Source organism: Gymnoscopelus microlampas (assembly GCF_963454915.1).
Source record: "Gymnoscopelus microlampas genome assembly, chromosome: 13".
NCBI lineage: Eukaryota > Metazoa > Chordata > Actinopteri > Myctophiformes > Myctophidae > Gymnoscopelus > Gymnoscopelus microlampas.
The window spans coordinates 7,534,095-7,554,200 of NC_139950.1; the positions used below are offsets into that span (position 1 = coordinate 7,534,095).

The following is a 20,106-nucleotide window of genomic DNA, read 5'->3' on the forward strand; positions in this document are numbered from 1 at the left end:
CATTTGGTTTGGCAATGTAAACATATGTTTTCTCAGGCCAATAAAGCTTCTTAGAATAGAATAGAATAGAATAGAGAATAGAATAGAGAATAGAATAGAATAGAATAGAATAGAATAGAATAGAATAGAATAGAATAGAATAGAATAGAATAGTACTGATTCACAACCAACAGATGGCGACACGTTGTTCTCCCCAGCTTGTCAGCGGTGATGATGTGAGCGTCGAAGAAGAAGAGGAAACCAGGAAGCGACCCTACAGCTTTCTTGTGAAGCGACTTCTTCACATTTTTCATGCAAACATACATTATTTTATGAGGAATTCACATCATGGCGTTTATAACAGCCAACTGGAATCCCCTTGGGGAGGCGTTTTATCGGTAAAACATTTTTTTAAATGCATATCATGATCTTATTATGATGTTTAGCATCTCTTTTAGGCTAGTAAACAACGATATGATTTAGACCCCCATACCTCGGAAGGACAGTCGCGCTGTGATTGGTTAGCTGACGTTGAGTACGACATTGAACTGGTTGTAAATTCTACCTCCAATAACATACGTGAAAAGTAACTTAAATGGACGGGTAACTAGTACTTATATTAATATTAATGATTTGGATCCAAGAAACTATTAATATCGAAGCAGAGTGAGATTATTAAAGCGTCTGCCTCTGTCTCCCTGACAATCAACTGGCCAATGACACAGTGCGGTTGTCCCTCCGGGCCATGGGATGTAGACACAGCTCACATGACCAGTTAGCCGGGTGGCTAGCTGTGTTAGCTTCATGACAATAATGATATGAACAATAAGTATAAAAAACAAAATGACTCACTAACAATGCATGGTTTTACAACGGATACAGGTCTATTATTGGTCACCAAAACCTTGTGGCCACATTCAAAATGTTTAAGCAGATCATAGCTGATGTGTAAAATATGCTTTAAGTGGTTAAGCTGATGCTGTATTAACCAACTCTCCAGGGGGGAACCCCTGGAAGGAACCCCCTCAAGGACCCCTGAAAACCACTGATTTACGCTATATCACTTTTTATTGTGTGTGTGTGTGTGTGTGTGTGTGTGTGTGTGTGTGTGTGTGTGTGTGTGTGTAGGAAGATAGAGTTGTATGACATGAGTTGGAGTCTGAGGGAGGGCTTCAGAGACTGTCTGGTGGCCGCTGCACCCTACGGTGGACCCATAGGTGAGACTCAGCATAATTGTACTCCAACCTCCACGGTGCTATCCCTTCCACTGACGGCCCTCTTTGTGAGACAGAAAAGTCCTGTCTGGTTGTATCTAATGACTCATCAATATTGTACCTTCAATAAAGGTCTCGAATCCCACGTAGCGAAACTCAAAAAAGAGAAAAACATGCTAAGAAACAAGGTTAATGGCATGCTGTTGTTAGCAGAAAAAAGCTACCTCGATGGCAAAATTGAGGAAAATCAAAACAAACCACGTGAGCTCTGGAAGCTATTCAACAACCTACTAGGCTGCAGCAAGAAATTGAAAACCAGGTTTACAAACATAAACCTCAAGGTGAATGACACTCTCATTTCATCCAAACGGGAAGTGAGTAAAATCCTCAACATATTCTTCACGACCGTGGCCTCAGAGTTAGTTGAAAAACTACCCCCTCACTCTGGGAGTCATGGTGGAGAGTATGTTGATTCATTTTACGATAAACAGGGTGTACGCAAAGACGATTTTAAACTCTCCCCTGTGTCAACAGATGAGGTGTTTAAAAAATTGAGTGCACTCCAACAACACAGAGCCACAGGTCCCGACAACATCCCCGCTAAATTTCTAAAAGACTCAGCCGCCTCCATTGCCCCAATCATTACCCACATAATAAACCTCTCCATCATACAGGGACGGGTCCCTAACGACTTCAAAAAAGCAAGAGTGACCCCTCTGTACAAAAAAGGAAACCAATTAGACCCTGGCAACTACCGCCCTATTTCTATTCTTAGCTCCATCTCGAAAGTCATGGAAAAAATAGTCTATGAACAGGTTGAAAAGTACCTTGCCGAAAAAAATCTAATTTACGAATTCCAATCTGGTTTCAGAACAAACCACTCCACTGACACATGCCTTCTCTATTTGAACGACTCTATCAAACAAGATGTCGACAAGGGCAAATATTGCGGCATGGTCATGCTGGACCTCCAGAAGGCTTTTGACACCGTTAATCACCCAATTATGATCAATAAGCTCAAAGCAATAGGCTTTGATGACACGTCGGTGAACTGGATGAGATCCTACCTGGAAGGGAGGGAGCAAGTGGTGGAAGTAAACGGCACCCAGTCCCCTCCCCTCCCAGTGACTTGTGGTGTTCCTCAAGGAAGCATACTAGGACCACTACTGTTCCTGATATATGTGAATGATATGTCCTCAGCTTGCGACTGCAAACTGTTCCTGTTCGCAGATGACTCGGCTCTGCTGGTCTCGGACAGGGACAGGCTGCAGGTTGAGAAAACTCTCAGCACTGAACTCAACAAGATCTGCATCTGGCTCTCCGACAACAAACTCTCATTACACCTGGGTAAAACTGAATCCATCCTCTTTGGGTCCAACCCTAACCTTAGAAAGGCTGAGAGTTTCACGATCAAAGTGGGTGAAAATGTTATCACAAGAAAGGAGGAAATTACCTACCTGGGTTCCATCTTGGAGGCAAACCTCTCAGGTGACAAAAACGCTGAAAAGACGATCAAAAAGGTCCACAAAATAACACGGAGGATGTGGAGGCTAGTTCGTAAAGTCAGTAAGAATACTCTGAAGATTCTTGTAGGGGCCCTCATACAAGGTCATTATGATTATGCATGCACTTCATGGTATCACAACACCTCCAAGGCCCTAAAAACAAGGCTCCAAACATCCCAAAACAAACTTGTAAGGCTACTTCTTGGCCTCAATTACAAAGCCCATCTAACCCATGCCCATTTTGCTAGGCTTGGATGGCTTAGGGTTGAGGACAGAGTACAGCAACTTGCTATGGGCCTGGTCTTCAAGATACACCACAACATTGGGATCCCCCTGTATTTGTCAAAATACTTCCAAAATGTTAATCAAGTCCATGATCATAACACCAGAGGCAGCTCCACAAACCATGTTCAACCCAGATTTGGCACAACAAAGGGAATGAACTCTTTCTCATGCTATTCATCTAAAATGTGGAATGCCCTACCAAAAGGAGTAAAGGAGTGTAAAACCCTACTCACTTTCAAAAATGCCCTAAAGATACACCTTCAGGAGGCTGCAATTCAAAAATGGCCCCTGTCCAAGTCCTAACCTACCCCATGTCCTAACCTAACCTACCCCATGTCCTAACCTAACCTACCCCCCCCCTCTCTTTCTTTTTGTACATATTTTTCACCCTTCATACTTCATACCAGTAACCTGTAAACTGATTGTATGACATTCTGTATAGTAGTGTGTATATCTGTCTGTCTCTTATATGTCAACATGATTTGTGTGCATGGGGATCTCATCTTAAACAAGCTACGTGCTTAACTGAGCTATCCAGTTTAGTAGACCTTGTATTGCGAATTTGTACTTCCATGTACTGTTATGTACTGCCATGTACTGTTCTCATGTCTTACTAAATAAAGTACATCAATCAATCAATCAACCTCTACAGCAGTGTTAATTTTGACAGCAAATTTTGAATACATTTTAGTAATAGTCTTTTGCCAAACATGTATTTTGGTGGGCCGTGATGTGTTGTCGCAATGCCTGATTTATACTTATCTGTGTGCCGAAAATAGCCGGTCTACAAGCTTGTCTGAGCGCACAACCAAGCATAAAATGGCTTGTCTTAGTTCTACTGGATCTCTTTGTCCATTAGTAGTCGCTCACAACATTTTACTCTAGTTTTTATTTGTTTATTTTTTGTCAGTGAAAAAAGGTAGTTGACGAACATCGTTTGTCATAGTTTTAGTCGCCGCGCCTCCGCGTAAGTGGAGCATACTATGAAACTCTGCTTTCATTGTGTCTCTGTCTTTCTGTGTGCAGTATGTGTGCACTGCACTGCCTGTGTGCAACCAACAGAGTGGCGCCAGAGTGCAGTCAAAACAGACACACACACACACACACACACACACACACACACACACACACACACACACACACAGTCCGTAAATGCACAATATTTTCGAGCTGCGTTCGCTTCCAGCGTTCGCGCGTCTTACTTGTAAGTTAACAGTGCTTTACAGACAGCTTGGTTTATCCTTTGTGTATTGTCTATATGCAATAGGCATTTAGCAGACGCTCTTATCCAGAGCGACTTACAATGTGCTAAAGGTAATTACATAGCATCACAGGTAAATAATGAACCTAGCATCAGTCTAAATGACATGCTATCTAAATTGTGGTCAAGAAAAACAAGCCTAAGTAACATGTTTTATCCTTGTTCCTTGTCTGTCTGTCCCTCTGTGTCTCTCCCTCCCTCTCTCTCTCTGTCTCTCTCTCTCAGCTCTGTTGAAGGAATGTCAGCGACGTTCTCCCAGCTCCCGTCCTCAGCTGGAGATTTATTCTGCATCCGGGGTCACCATGGCCAGCTTCCAGGTACACACACACAACATGTTTCTGATCATACTACGATTTTCGGCCGCTAAGGGCAACCCAGAACAGTGTTTCCCGAACAGAGGGTCGGGACCCATTTCCTTGTGTGTGTGTGTGTGTGTGTGTGTGTGTGTGTGTGTGTGTGTGTGTGTGTGTGTGTGTGTGTGCGTGCACTTTTTTTTGAAAATAGCACATCTACAAGTTCTCAGACTGATTCCAGTCATATGGAATCAGAAGCCAGCATGTCTTCTAGGGAAGCATGTTGAGCAGCGAAAATAGTTCTACAAGTGAACAGTTCTACAAGCTCTCAATGTGTCTGCGACGCATTGAGAGCTTGTTGATAGGCTATTTCCGGTTGTTATTTTAAGATTAGAGCATTTAATGTGGTCAAACTAGCAATATGGTCAGAAGCATCTTCCATAAAACCCTAATGGTCTCGGATAAGGTTAAAGCCTCAATCTGTGATTTATTCACCTGGTTGGCTGTATGTAGAACAGCAGGAACAATATGGACTAAAACATCATCATTTTCCCATATTTTCTAATTGTCTAGGAAATGGCCGTCCTTTCACACTGTTTCACAAACAGCACATTAGGACATGGCCGTACATAATTGTTCAGTCGTGATTCATGACATTTTGCTTCAATCCATGTGTCATGTATAATACTGTTGCATCGTGAAAGTGAGCATTTTGTTGATGTGTTGCAGTGGAAGAGCGGTCCGGTGCGCCACCTGGGATGGACGGTGTGTGATGACCTGCTGTGTGTCCAGGAGGACGGCACTGTCCTCATCTACGACCTGTTTGGAACCTTCAAGAGACACTTCAGCATGGGACAGGTCAGCGCTTTGACCTTTTCAACCTGTAGTAAAAACTAGGGCTGTGAATCGTCAGCTATCTCACGACTCGATTCGATTCCGATTCTTGGGGTCACGATTCCGATTTTTATCGATTTTTTTCAAAATAAACGATTCTCGATTCAAAATCGTTTCCGATTCAAACGATTCGATTCAAAACGATTCTCGATTCAAAACGATTCTTGATTCAAAACATAGGATACATTTATGTAACTTTTATAATTGTAAAGGTTTTATCAACTGATAATAATGTAAACACACAAAGGTAAATCCAAGATCCTCCCCCAAAAAAAAATCGATTTAAAAAAAAAAGAGAATCGATTCTGAATCGTCCAACACGAATCGCGAATCACGAATCGTTTTTTTCCGACACCCCTCGTAAAAAAAGATTTTTACATAAGTTGACCTCTCCTTCCCCTGCAGAGGTCGGTGCCGAAATAATTAACACTTTAATTAATCAACACGATTCAACACGATTATACAGTTAACACCTGAGAGCTGACCAGTACAACCACAGTCCGCTACTCTTGGTCACTGGGGGCTGACCAGTACAATCACAGTCTAATACTGTTGTGCTGGGAGCTGACCAGTACAACTACAGTCTAATTGCTGTTGTACTGGGAGCTGTCCAGTACAACCACAGTCTAATACTGTTGTACTGGGAGCTGACCAGTACAACCACAGTCTGCTACTGTTGGTCACTGGAAGCTGACCAGTACTACTACAGTCTAATTACTGTTGTACTGGGAGCTGACCAGTACAAATACAGTCTAATTACTGTTGTACTGGGAGCTGACCAGTACAAATACAGTCCAATTACTGTTGTACTGGGAGCTGACCAGTACAAATACAGTCTAATTACTGTTGTACTGGGAGCTGACCAGTACAACTACAGTCTAATTACTGTTGTACTTGGAGCTGACCAGTACAACTACAGTCTAATTACTGTTGCACTGGGAGCTGACCAGTACAACTACAGTCTAATTACTGTTGTACTGGGAGCTGACCAGTACAACTACAGTCTAATTACTGTTGTACTTGGAGCTGACCAGTACAACCACAGTCTGCTTCCTAAAAAGCACATTGTCAATGGAAAAGTGGAGAGAATGGAAAATTATAGTTTTCTCTCTCTCTCTCTCTCTCTCTCTCTCTCTCTCTCTCTCTCTCTCTCTCTCTCTCTCTCTCTCTGTGGGTCTCTCTCTCTCTCTCTGTCTCTCTGTGTCTCTCTCTGTGTCCCTCCAGGAAGTAGTACAGAGTCAGGTCTTGGAAGCCAAAGTTTTCCACTCGCCTTACGGCACCGGTGTCGCCATAGTAACAGGCTCGTCTCGCTTCACCCTGGCGACCAACATCGACGACCTGAAGCTGAGGAGACTTCCTGAAGTCCCAGGTACCCAGCAACCACACTTAAAGGGATATTTCACTTTCAAACATGTTTGGGGTCATTTTAAAGTCTACTTTTGTGAGCACCCCAGACAGTTTTTATGTTGCTTGATTCAGTATTTTAGATATTTGATATTCGTTTTATAAGACACGCCCTCTTACAAACTGTAACTTCAAACTCCATTTTAACCATGTTAGATTAATTTAAAACACCAGTCCTTGGTTCTGGTGACTGATATTGTCCTGCTAATAAAATTGGTGGTTAGTAGTGTTTTTCGAGGCAGACTGTTTGGTGTCCACAGAGAATGCCTTTGAATTGAGTAGCGCTTTGAGAAAAAAGGGAGCGCTGAAGCGCGATGCTCATTGCTGGGAATAGTGGTGCACTAGCACCTCTTTACCGTAGAAATGCATGGCAGACTGGCAACTGGAAAGGGGTTCTCTGTGGACATGGGCCCTTACACAATTTTCAATTGCTTCCACTATGCAGTCTGTGCAACTGAAGCGCAGAACATGCAAAGAGACTACAGCGGATAACCCCCTTCCCCACCTGTCCTACTGTTATTCAAATGTGTCAGAGCATATATATAGCTTGCTGCTTAGCAGAGATAGTAATACTAAAATATATTTGAAAATACATGACTCTCTGTAGCATTGGAAGATTGTGGAATAGTTGTCTACGTCTATGAAGTGGTTGATATTATTGTGTGTTGTATCTCCCTCAGGCCTGCAGGGGGCTCCGTCATGTTGGGCTGTACTTACTCAGGACAGACAGACTAAAGTTCTGCTGGCCAATGGACCAGACCTCTATATACTGGACAACACTTCCTGTACCGCAGTGGTGAGACTGTCTGTCTGTCTGTCTGTCTGTCTGTCTGTCTGTCAAAATTGTGCCAAAATTGTAAAATGTTGATGTTTTCAATTATAGTAATACAAACGTGTGTGTGTGTACGTACCAGTCTCTTCCAGGCATCTCCTGTCCGTTCAGTAACATCGTGTGCATGGCGGTGTCCTTCAGCTATAAATACCTGTCAGTGTTCACTGACTCTGGACATGTGTGGATGGGCTCTGCCAACCTCAAGGTCCAACAACAACTCACACACTCACTGTTAACAATTCACAGATGTTGGGTTCTGTGTCCACTGAGAATGACTTTTGAGCTGGCAGCGCCAGTCTTCCATGTATTTCTATGGTTAAGTCTCGCTGGTTCGCTCCTCTTCCCAGCCCCCAGCGCCCTGCTTTTTTTCTTGTTGCAACACTCTGGACGCTTCAAGCTGGAAACAGTTCAACTTTTGTGGAGGAGCTCAGCTCTTCTGATCCTCTTGGCTGTGTCTGACAACCCGGTCATTTACAACCCGGCGTTGAATCGTTACTACAGCCGTGAGAAGTCCATGTTCACGTTGTTTCAGCTCAGCTATTTGTGCTAATAACGCAGACAACAGGACGTTTGAGCTGTGCCTTAGTGGTTGATGGGTTCAAACAGTGCAGGCGTCACGCTGTGTGTGAGCGCTATGGGCATGACATCCAAAGCGCTCCTCAGCGCAAAAGGCGTTCTCTGTGGACACGGACCCTTATTTATGTAATTTCAGAATTTCAACACATTAAATTCTACAACAAGTGTATATAGTAATTAACTTCTTTGTTTTCTTTGCATGTGTGTGTGTGTTTTTTCAGGATAAGCTGTGTGAGGTGGACACCAAAGTAAGGACCCCACCTAAACAGATGGTTTGGTACGTCCTCTGTCTGTCTGTCTGTCTGTCTGTCTGTCTGCCTGCCTGCCTGCCTGCCTGCCTGCCAACCTGCCTGTCTACCTAGTTCTGATCTGTCTGTCTCTCTGTCTGTGTTCAGGTGCCGCAGACCAAAGAGCCAGCAAGCATCTGTGGTTGTGATGTGGGACAGACTCCTCCTAGTGGCCGGAGACTGTAATGACACCATCCAGTATCCTACCCTAACTCACTGCAGATTTTCTATCCTACCAGGACCTCTAGTGCTGAAGGTTTCTCAAGACCGATAAGATAGGTTTATCCGTAGTGTGTATCTTCGCAGGTCGTTCACCTCATTCCTTTCCTGGCTTTGCACTGGGTTGGTTGAATTACCAACCCACTGCCCACACTGCCTTGCCACCAGTTCCGGGTGCCTGACACAGTGCCCTGCCAGCCTCATCCTTCTGTCTCTGACATTGTCTGTGACCCGTGGTCGGTCCCCATAGAGGTCCACGTTTCTGATGTGGTCCTCTCATGTAATTCGTAGCATTACGTGGTCCTCTCCTAGTGCATTCATAGCATTCTTGTGTAGACGCCACCCAGGTCCCTTTCCTGCTGTGAGGATCCATGTCTCTGCCCCATATGGCAGCGCTGACTCCACTGTAGCCATGAACAGCCGCCTCTTGAGGTCTTCTCCCATGTCTGATTTTCACTCTCATCCCAAAGCGTCTGTCATTGTTTTTTTTTTTAAATGTTGAATAAAGGTGATTTATTTTTCAACATAAAACCTCTCTTCTGGGGGGTCCCTGGCAGAAAACATTTTCTGATGGGGGGGGGGGGGGGGTGTCTGCGGCCAAATATCATTTTGTTTGCAAAAACTTTGAGAACTGCTGATTTAGAAGGCATTTGTAGAATCGGCCTCAGGTCTTACTGGGTCTGTTATAATCATCACTGGTGGTGTCCATGCCTTAACTCGGGGTCAGATACTCTCTGGATGAAGAGTGCGTGTGTGTCGGGGAGCTGGACGGCGTTCGGCTCATCGGGGCGTCCAGACACGAGTTTCTCCAGGAGGTGCCCCTGGTCTGTGAGGAGATCTTTAAGATCGCCTCCATGGCGCCTGGAGCCTTGCTGCTGGAAGCCCACAAAGAATATGAGGTAACACACTTATAGGGGCCGTCACGATTATGACATTTTACATAACGATGAATTAAAACAGCCATTGACGATTGAATTGTGTTTTTGTCATTGAACATTATGAATAAAATCAGTTAAGGGGTCCTTCACATGAAAACGTTTGATGTACTGCCCTGTATACTAGCGTTGGTAACTGTACATATCTTCAAATGACATATCTTTCATACCTGGAGTTAATTTAGTAGCGTTACTCTGAACTTTCAACATTTTCTATATATATATTTTATTGCACTGACTGACTGGCTGGCTGGTTGGTTGGTGAATGAAATGCTCTGTATGTGTGTAAAATAAATGTATAAACATTCAAGAGTGTCACCAGAATGGTTTAATTATACTTGCGGTGTCTTTGCTAGCATCCCCAATACACCTGATGTTGTTTGACACCAGTCACAAGAAGGTTCTGATTCTAGAAGTAAACTGTTTCTGATTTGTACATGGACCAGGCTTTTCAAGATAAATATTCAAAGTACCAACCGTACAAACTTTCATAACAATTTCATACTAATAGACTCTGTATACTAGTGATGAGCGGGCCGACCCGTAACCCGCGGGTCAACCCGCGGCGCGGGAGGTTCAGCCGCTCTCACACGAAAAAAAAAATATATATATATATTTTGAACAACATGCTTGTTTATTTAGCTCATGACAATGTTGTGCTACTGTAGACATTTAAAACGACTTTGGGTACTTAAAAGAGCGCTATATAATATATATATATATTCCCGTCGTGGGGCGGGTTGAGCCATAGATTTATATATGGGTTCGCGGGGCGGGTTGAGACGCTCGTTGGGTTACGTGGCGGGGCGGGGCGGGGCGGGTCATGAAAAAACCCGACCGGCACATCACTACTGTATACTCATATTTGGAAGCTTGGGCCATATAAACAAACTTCCCATGAAAGGCCTGGACATCGCTGGCATGACAAAGAACAAAGCCAAACAGCTTGCTAAATATTGCTCTGTTTCAGCTGTCATGGGCAGCCTGGCTGTGTGTGGAGGAGAAGGTGCTACATTATGTACCCATAGGTGTCCATAACCCTGTTATATTTGCTTCCCTGTGAATTCATATTCATTTGTGGATTCAAATGATTGTGTGTGTAGAAGTCCAGTCAGAAGGCAGATGAGTACCTGCGTGAGATCAAGGAACAGGATGTGTTGGGAGAAGCCGTCAGACAGTGTGTGGAGGCGGCGGGACACGAGCATGACTCACAAACACAGAAGAGTCTGCTGAGGGTGGGTATGCACGCAAGCACACACACACACACACACACACACACACACATGGTTTGAGCCTGCTGAGGGTGAGACACATGTTTGTATAAAAGTTTAGTGCACAAACAAAGAGGCACTCCATCTCACCAGGTGACATACACAGTCTCGGCAATAATGCGATTACTCACACGCGCGTGCGCACACACACACACACTCTCTTAACATGCATGCCTCGTGTCTATTTTCTTCATGTTGTCATATTTGTAGCCGTTTAGAACAGCAATAAGGTAGGTACTTTATTCAGGTAGGTGTACTTTATTCATCCCAGAGGGGAAATGAAGGTGTTCCAGCAACTCTCATAGAGCACCGAAGTCTGACGTAATTTACACATCCTTGGTTTGTCTACCTGGTTCGCGGTTTTCCACCCCCATTCTGAATCCCCATAGACGTATTTAATATTGCGTCAAATAAGAACTGTGGTCCAAAAATAAACAAATGACCCCGGCGGGTTTGCTCTTATGGATATGAAGCATCAACTGACGGTGAGAAAACGATAATGTTACTTCCGCCGAATTAGTTACATTTTCGCCAGAAACAGACTGTATCAAATATAAGTGACTGACTATCATAAACGATACAGAACCTCCTCCCTGACAATATCGCCGAGACAGTTTGTTTATTTTTGGACCATAATTCTTATATGAGACGATTCTAGGATGACACAATGTTATTCTCCATAGCGAAATTAGTTTACGAACCTGGGGATGAGCGAGTGACGTCAGGACTTCTGTACTCTATAGAGACTCAATCATTTTTTTAAATGATAATAAGAACATTAAAATAGTAAAATAGTCATCTAAGCATAGTCAACCATCATAGTTGTCATAGTCAGAGTTGTATTCATACCATGACTACTGAAAATACTTGCTGATTGTTTTTTCTCTCTCTGTCTCTATCTCTCTCTGTGTGTGTGTGTGTGTGTGTGTGTGTGTGTGTGTGTGTGTGTGTGTGTGTGTGTGTGTGTGTGTGTGTGTGTGTGTGTGTGTGTGTGTGTGTCTCTCTCTCTCTGTCTCTCTCCCTTTCTCTCTCTCTGTGTGTCTCTCGCCCTCCAGGCAGCGTCGTTTGGAAAGTGTTTCCTCACCAACTTCTCTCCGGAATCCTTTGTGTCAGTTTGTCAAGACCTGCGAGTCCTCAACGCTGTCAGAGAATACACTGTTGGAATCCCTCTAACACACACACAGTATCCTAACACACAAACACACACACAAAGCTCCTGACACAGATGTGTAGGGCTTCGTCGTGCAACAATGTCACACAGAAATAGCCAACCACAATGTGTAGCATGGTGATGTGTTGAGAGCTTGTACATCTTTTATAAAAAAAAAGCAACCTTTGCAGCCCTATTATGGTCAGTGCTATGTGACATATTAATGACCAGATAGCATGGTACCTGTAATTGTACCTCCAAAAATGATTCTTCCCATATTCCTTAAGTTCCGCCTCCTCAGATACAAACAAATGACGGTCCAGGTCTTGATTGACAGGTGAGTGCTCACATAGGAGACAATCCAATCAGTACTATTGACACGGAACCAAACGTAAGGGAAAATAGGAATCTCTCTCTCTCTCTCCAGGTTAGTGTATCGTAAATTGTATCCGTTGGCTATAGAGATCTGTCGTTATCTGAAGACACCAGAGTACCAGGGAGTGAGTCGTGTCCTCAAGCATTGGGCCTGCTGCAAGGTACACACACACACACACACACACACACACACACACACACACACACACACACACACACACACACACACACACACACACACCTTCATCTGATATTAACAGTCCCTTAAATAAAGTATAGTGTAGTTTTATTGTATGTTTAATCTACATTATGTGAATGATTTAGACAAGGTAATAATTATAGTAAATACTCATCACAAAGTTACATCATCTGAACACAGTGTGCGTCCGCTCTGGACATGAAGTCCAATGCGCCAAAACACTTTCTGTGGACACAGTGGATCACTTTTATATTTGTGTGTGTGTGTGTGTGTGGGGGCGGGCGTGTGTGCGTGTAGGTGCAGCAGAAGGAGGAGTCAGATGAAGTCATAGCCAGGTCAGTGAATGTGAAGCTGGGAGAGACAGCGGGGGTGTCCTATTCTGACATCGCTTCCAGAGCCTATGAGTGTGGACGCACCGAGCTGGCTATAAAGGTGTCTGTCTGTCTGTCTGTCTGTCTGTCCAACAGTCTCTCTTCTATCGTGTGTGTGTGTGTGTGTGTGTGTGTGTGTGTGTGTGTGTGTGTGTGTGTGTGTGTGTGTGTGTGTGTGTGTGTGTGTGTGTGTGTGTGTGTGCGTGCGTGCGTGTGTGTGCCTCTATCTTTCTCTCCTAGTTCAATTTAAGTCAGTTCACTCAAAGGTATTGTCATGAAATTGAATAGTGTCCACTCTTTATTTCTGTGTGTGTAGCTGTTGGACTATGAGCCTCGCTCAGGTGAACAGGTGCCTTTGTTATTGAAGATGAAGAGAAGTCAGCTGGCTCTGAGTAAAGCTATAGAGAGTGGAGACACAGACCTGGGTATGCACACACACACACACACACACACAGAAATTGACTCGGCAGAAAGTTTGTTTTCATTGAGTTTGTGAGTCTTCATCCTTTAGACTGTAAACGATTCCGGGTTCCTTGATGATTCCCTCTATATGTATATGGGGACAACACTCTCAGAGTGATGGTGGTTCTTGAAATTAAACTGTTTGAGAACCACTGGTATTGTATAGACCTGAAGTCCACATACCAGCTCTGATACAGTGTCATAAACCAGTTCCGGAAACGGTTCCAATTGTGATGGAACCGATTCCGGTTCCTCAGTGTTTGATCCTGTTCCAGATCCCAACCCGAGTCTTCACACATACTCACACAACAGACGGGCAGAGCCAGAGAAAACAACATGAAAGAATCAGGAATAACACATTTTTGTCCTCCACCACGGAAGTGGAGAGGAGACTATGAAACGGTCTCTGTCAGTGTGTGTTTGTTTGTATGTCACACTATATTACTGACTTTGTGCCACTAAGGCACTGGTTCTCAAACATGTTAATGTTGAGGACCCCCCAAATGTATATGTATTTGGCTACGGACGGACCCCCATCTGAAAGGTGTTTGTGCCAGAGACCCCCATAAGAGAACATTAGTCAACAATATTCATCTACAAGCTCAGCTTGTGGACTGGCTATTTTCAAATAGCCGGAGTATAAAATGTTCATCTCGCTGGGGACCTCCTGGAACCCCCTCAAGGACCCCTAGGCGTCCCCTGTACACCACTTTGAGAAGCAGTACACAAGGCTACCATAGGGAACCCCAGTTGTGAGTTCAGTAAGCCTGATCTTCAACTGTGGGCGCAGTGGCTCCGTGGGTAGAGGGAATCAGAGGGTCGCCCCCCAAGGTCATGACCCCACTTGTATGTTTAGTAATTGCTTGCTACATGCTTAAAACCAAGAGATCCAGGTGACATATGGGTCCGTACTGACACACTGAAGCCTGCCTGCCTCCTCCATTGTCTGTGATTCCCTCCCAGCTTTATTTTCCGTATTTCCCTCCCAGGCAGAATCTGAAACATTCTGTCTTTATGCATCAAACCAGTGAATCTTCACACCTCTGGTCCTGAACCAGGGACAATTTATAATTTAGCAGGTACTACATTTCCAGAGCCACTTATATTTATCATATTACTGTATATCTATAATGTAGGCATTTAGCAGGTGCTCTTAATCCAGTGCAACTTAGAGATAGGAATAAGCAGAGTAAGTACGAACTGAACTCTAGTTATTCTGATCTTGTACTTGTCAATGACGGGACCTGTCAGTGAGTGAAAAGTTAGTGTGTGTGTGTGTGTGTGTGTGTGTGTGTGTGTGTGTGTTGCAGTGTACACGGTGGTGACCTACCTGAAGAATGAAATGAACCGAGGAGATTTCTTCATGACTCTGAGGAACCAACCTGTCGCCCTCTCTCTCTACAGACAGGTACACACAGACAGACAGGTACCGACCATAGACTGAAAAAATGATATGGACGACGGGAGCCATGGCGGGCACCATCTTGGAACTTCGGTCTCGAAAAGCAACCGGAAACTAATGCTATTGGCTGGAAGGGCAGTGAGGGCGGGGCTTCACTCAGTAGAGCCAATAGAAGCCATAGAAGGACACCCTACTTAGTTTAAAATTAATGGGACCATCATTTACAAAAACGCATTATCATGAGAATTGAAAGAAGACATTAAACTAGCAACTGAAAGCATAAAGTATTTAATGATAATGTTTACTAAGGTAATACAATCAAGTGTCAATTCTGGTCAAATAGCCATTGTGTTTAATGGGATGAAAAATGCGACACATTTTGAAAATATCGTCACCCTAGCCTGTGTGGATATCTTGTGTGTTTGTGTGTGTGTGTGTGTGTGTGTGTGTGTGTGTGTGTGTGTGTAGTTCTGTAGGCTTCAGGAGCAGGACACACTGAAGGATTTGTTCAACCAAGATGACGACCACCAGGAACTGGCTAATTACTACGTCAGAGCTAGTTATAAAGAGAAGGTACTAGTACCTCTATTACTACATTAGTACTAATGTATTGTTACTATACTGTAAGGGTTCCGTGTCCACAGAGAACGCCTTTTGAGTTGGCAGCGCCAGTCTTCTATGGTAAAGATGTGCTGGTGTGCGCCTCTTCCTCAGCGCTCCTGACGCCCCGTCACACTGTGTGTGTGAGCGCTATGGACATGATATGTGTGAGCGTTCTCTGTGGACACAGTCCGACACACTACTACTACTACTACTACTACTACTTTATTTCTAGTACTTCTAGTATGAGCACTACTACTGCTGCTGTTACTATTACTGCATCAAGAGTTTTGTGTGTGTGTGTGTGTGTGTGTGTAGAGGTTGGAGGCTCGTCTGTCTCAGTTACAGAGTGCTGTAGATGAATACAACAAGGCCAAGAACGAGTTTGCTGCAAAGGTAAATACATCTAATTGTTTTACTCTCATTTGTAACTAAATAACACAACTTGAAGAGTTTGTTCAACCTCTCTCCTCTCCTCCTCTCCAGGCTACAGAGGAGGAGATGCGTCTCCTTCGCTTCCAGAAGAAGTTGGATGATGAGAAGGGGGAGGGGCTACTGGGTTTGTCCCTGCAGGTGAGTGTGACACCGATAACCAATCACTATCAGGTTTTAGAAAATAATTGAAAAAGACTATACCCAAATTGAATATGTTTCAATTTGGATATATTTAAATGTGTGGCTCAAATTCACAGTGTGTGTGTGTGTGTGTGTGTGTGTGTGTGTGTGTGTGTGTGTGTGTGTGTGTGTAGGCTACCATGGAGGCTTTGTTGACAGCAGGACTTCATAAACAGGCTGAACAACTGTACAGAGACTTCAGAGTCCCTGATAAGAGGTAGAGAGAACTGTGTGTGTGTGTGTGTGTGTGTGTGTGTGTGTGTGTGTGTGTGTGTGTGTGTGTGTGTGTGTGTGTGTGTGACACTGCCTGATCAAAGTCCATGAATTTTATGTATTATAGTTAGCTTCTTATGTGTGTTGACTTGGCATGTTTGTGGGTTAAATGTTTCTTCAGAAGTGTTCTAATTTAAATCCCAGATACTGCAAACATTTTCATGTCAAGGACCCCCAAAATGACCATGTATTTGGCCACAGACATTTCAAAACATTTATCTGACCTAAAAGTGTGTATGAGCTTGTCAATCGGCAATTTTTTGAACATCTGAAGTACTAGTCCATACCCGTCCGGGGATATGCACACTCAAAATATTTGCAGACTTTGGGTTATGCGCTGTGTGCATTGCATTTGTATTTCTGCACATCCCTAAACAAAGTATTAGTAGCAACTATTTGCACTATTCAGGTGAATGAATTATTATTCTTTTGAGGCAGGTCGACCCCCAGCAAATTCTGCATTACCCGTGGCTGTGCCCAGTCAAAGTATTTTGGGGTTGTAACCATGGCGACGGCTGTAACCTTGTCGACGATAGGTCCCATAGCCTGAACTCCGAATCTCCGGTGTTGACATAAAATGCTATTAAACAGCTTACATTTTGCGAAAGTGAAAAAGGGGCATCGTTATTTGGTGCATATGCTAATGGTCATGTGCAAATTCAGATCAATTGCTCCAGCCACTGAGGAGAACCGGGCAGAAAAGAGAAGTTTTGAGGACAGAGGCTTCCTTATTTATGGTAGGATAGAATAGGGTTAAAGTGGTTAAAGTGATTGTGATGCTATATTAAATCATCTTGCTGGGGACCCTGTGACATAGAACCCCTTCAAGTACCCCTGGGGTAACGCCGTCCCCACTTTGAGAACCACTGATGTACCGTAATTATTCATCTGTCTGTCCTTGTGTCTATATAGATACTGCTGGGTGAAGTTAAAGTTCATTGTGTCTGTACTGCTGGTTGTCAAGTTAAAGTTCCTTGTATCTGTAGGTACTGGTGGTTGAAGTTAAAGTCTCTGGCAGATAAAGAGGATTGGGAGGAACTGGAGAAATTTGCCAAGAGCAAGAAGTCCCCTATTGGTTACCTGGTAAGACTGAACATACCTCATTAACACTTTGTTCAGTTTAAACTTTGTTCAGTCTCACTAACACTTAATAAATGTATGTCTCACTAACACTTAATAAATGTTAAGTCTTCACTAACACTTAATAAATGTTAAGTCTAAGTGTTTATTGGTTACCTGGCAGGACCTAAGACCTGTCTGACTAACTGCAACTATGTAAGACAATTACAAAAACTATTTAGGCATTTAGCAGACACTTTTATCCAGATTGACATACAATAAGCAATGTAAAATAATCACATACTGTACGTAGAATGCAGAGAGAGCTGTGTAGTGCCTCAAAGTAACTAGGATACATACCAGGTAAACCAAGAACCTAGCATCTGACTAAACAATATGCTAACTAAATAACAATCTGTACATTAAACTATAGAATAGTATTACCAGCTACATCTGTTTCATTCATCTAAATTACACTCTTAACATTGTGGTCAAGAAAACAACCCTAAGTAACAAACATGAGAGCAATCGCTAGCATCAATCAATAACTGCTCTCTCTCACTCACTCACTCACTGTCTCACTGTGTGTGTGTGTGTGTGTGTGTGTGTGTGTGTGTGTGTGTGTGTGTGTGTTTCCAGCCCTTCGTGGAGGTGTGTGTAAAAAAGCATAATAAATATGAAGCCAGGAAGTATGTGTCCAAAATCGCTCCAGAACAGAGGGTCAAAGCTCACCTAGCTGTCGGGTAAGTTTGTGTACACAAAGAGAATGCGCTGTGTGTTTGTGACAATGCCTGAACAAAGTCTATTAGATTTTATGTATTATTAGTATTATAGTTATGCCATCTTATGTGTGTTGACTAGGCATGTTTGTGGGTTAAATGTTTCTTCAGAAGTTTTCAAATTTAAATCCCAGATACCGCAAATGCCAGGGTTCCCTGAAGAAAAGGGAAAACATTTCAAAACATTTAGCTGATCTAAAAAGTGTGTGTGTGAGCTTGTAGATCAAATTACTATACTTGTGAGGGCCAAATGTCAGAAACATTATTTAAATAAAACATTTTTTTTAGAGTTATGCTTACGATTACGAAAACTAGAGACTGATTTCAGTCATTTGAATGCCATAGAAGTCAGCATATCTTTCATGGAATTCAATGGAATTTGTGTGTGCCATGTTTATCCAACGCATTCTCACTCCCAAGGCAGAAAACGGGTGACGGTTGTGACGGATTCTGTCCCTATATGTACGTAAGTCGAACGGCGCTGAGTTGGCTGAAGCGACGTTCGAGTTAAGTTTGGCACGGCAACTCGCCTGCCTGGCGGCTCACTCAGCAGTGGCTCAAGTCCGCATTAGACAGAGTTTTAACATTTTATTCCTCTTTTTAGAGAAACCGTCACCCTTTTACGTCTTGTGTTTGACGTGAAGGGGACCCCCGTCGGGTCAAGCGTTTTGCCGTTTGGTCAGATTTGTCCCATGAAGTCACTACAGTACGTTTTGAGAGTATGTTGCTTCATCGTGTCTTCTCTCTCTAACCCTTCCAGTGATGTAGAAGCGGCAGCAGAAGCAGCCATAGAGAGGAGGAGTGAAGCGGAGATGAATTCCGTTCTGTCCGTCTGCTCTCCCGTCACCGACAGAGTCGTCGTAGACAAACTGAACAGAGCCAAAGCTACTGCTGCCAAAAAGTGATCTGGCTCAAATTCACAGACAGGACTGCTGCTCAGAGACTAAACGGAACAGAGCCGAAGCTGCTGCTAAAAGGTGATCTGGCTCAAATCAAACCAACTGAAGCTGCCTTGAAATGGTGTCCCTCTATTACAGGGTCCATTTAGACCCCTGTAAAGGAACCCAGAGAGCCTGGAATCCACTTTGAGAACCACTGAAATAGAGAAACGAACTCTGACATCACTGCCGCTAGAGGCCGCTATCCCCCTGGGTCACAGAGTTATTTGTTTCCATTGAAAATACCATACGGTCTCAATAGCATCGTGTCATATAAGAATTGTGTTCTAAAAATGTACAAATGAGCCCAGCGATTTTACTCATATGGATATTAACTGGAGGTAAGAGATTTTTTTTTTCTTCTCAAACATAGACGTTATCAAATGTAACTCGATATCATAAAGGACACAGAGTCACATACCTGACAGAATCTCCGGGCTGATTTGTTTATTATTGGAACACAGTTCTTATATGACGCGATTCTAAGATCACCCTATGGTATTACTATTTTGAATAGGAAAAATACTTCTGTGACCTAGGGGATAACAGAGTGGTGTGAGGACTTTGATACTCTATAGCTGGAAATAAACGCTGGTTCACTGGACTTCACTAACCAAGTGTATGTGATAATTAACACAGTGGTTCTCAAACTTTTCTCATGTAAAGGAGTCTCAAATTAATATGTATTTGACCGCAGACCCCCATTTTTTTTGTGTCGTTAAAATGTTTAAAACATTCAATTTTTTTCAAAACAACGTTCAAAGATTTCCTTTTTGAAAATCTTCAAATAGCCAATGCATATAGGGTTAAGTTTGCTGGGGACCCCCTGGAACCCCCTCAAGGATCCCTGTGGGATCCCTGGACGCCACTTTGAGAGCCATCAGGTCAGCTGCTTTTGGTTTGAGAAGGTACACACAGCAGTGTCGAT

General features: G+C 43.4%; 1 protein-coding gene across 1 annotated transcript; it reads left to right on the forward strand.

Annotated features, from left to right (window-relative positions):
* The first annotated feature begins 241 nt into the window (after positions 1-241).
* Positions 242-19,874, forward strand: vps16 (VPS16 core subunit of CORVET and HOPS complexes). The gene is made up of 24 exons (XM_084076513.1): positions 242-377; positions 1,108-1,196; positions 4,470-4,561; positions 5,267-5,395; positions 6,656-6,800; positions 7,516-7,631; positions 7,750-7,872; positions 8,465-8,520; positions 8,639-8,728; positions 9,477-9,648; positions 10,788-10,919; positions 12,011-12,138; positions 12,407-12,442; positions 12,533-12,641; positions 12,977-13,111; positions 13,367-13,475; positions 14,823-14,920; positions 15,383-15,487; positions 15,833-15,910; positions 16,001-16,087; positions 16,264-16,346; positions 17,389-17,485; positions 18,101-18,204; positions 19,001-19,874. The coding sequence occupies exons 1-24, from the start codon at positions 328-330 to the stop codon at positions 19,143-19,145; spliced, it is 2,508 nt and encodes an 835-aa protein (XP_083932639.1). The 5' UTR covers positions 242-327; the 3' UTR covers positions 19,146-19,874.
* Positions 19,875-20,106: the final 232 nt, after the last annotated feature.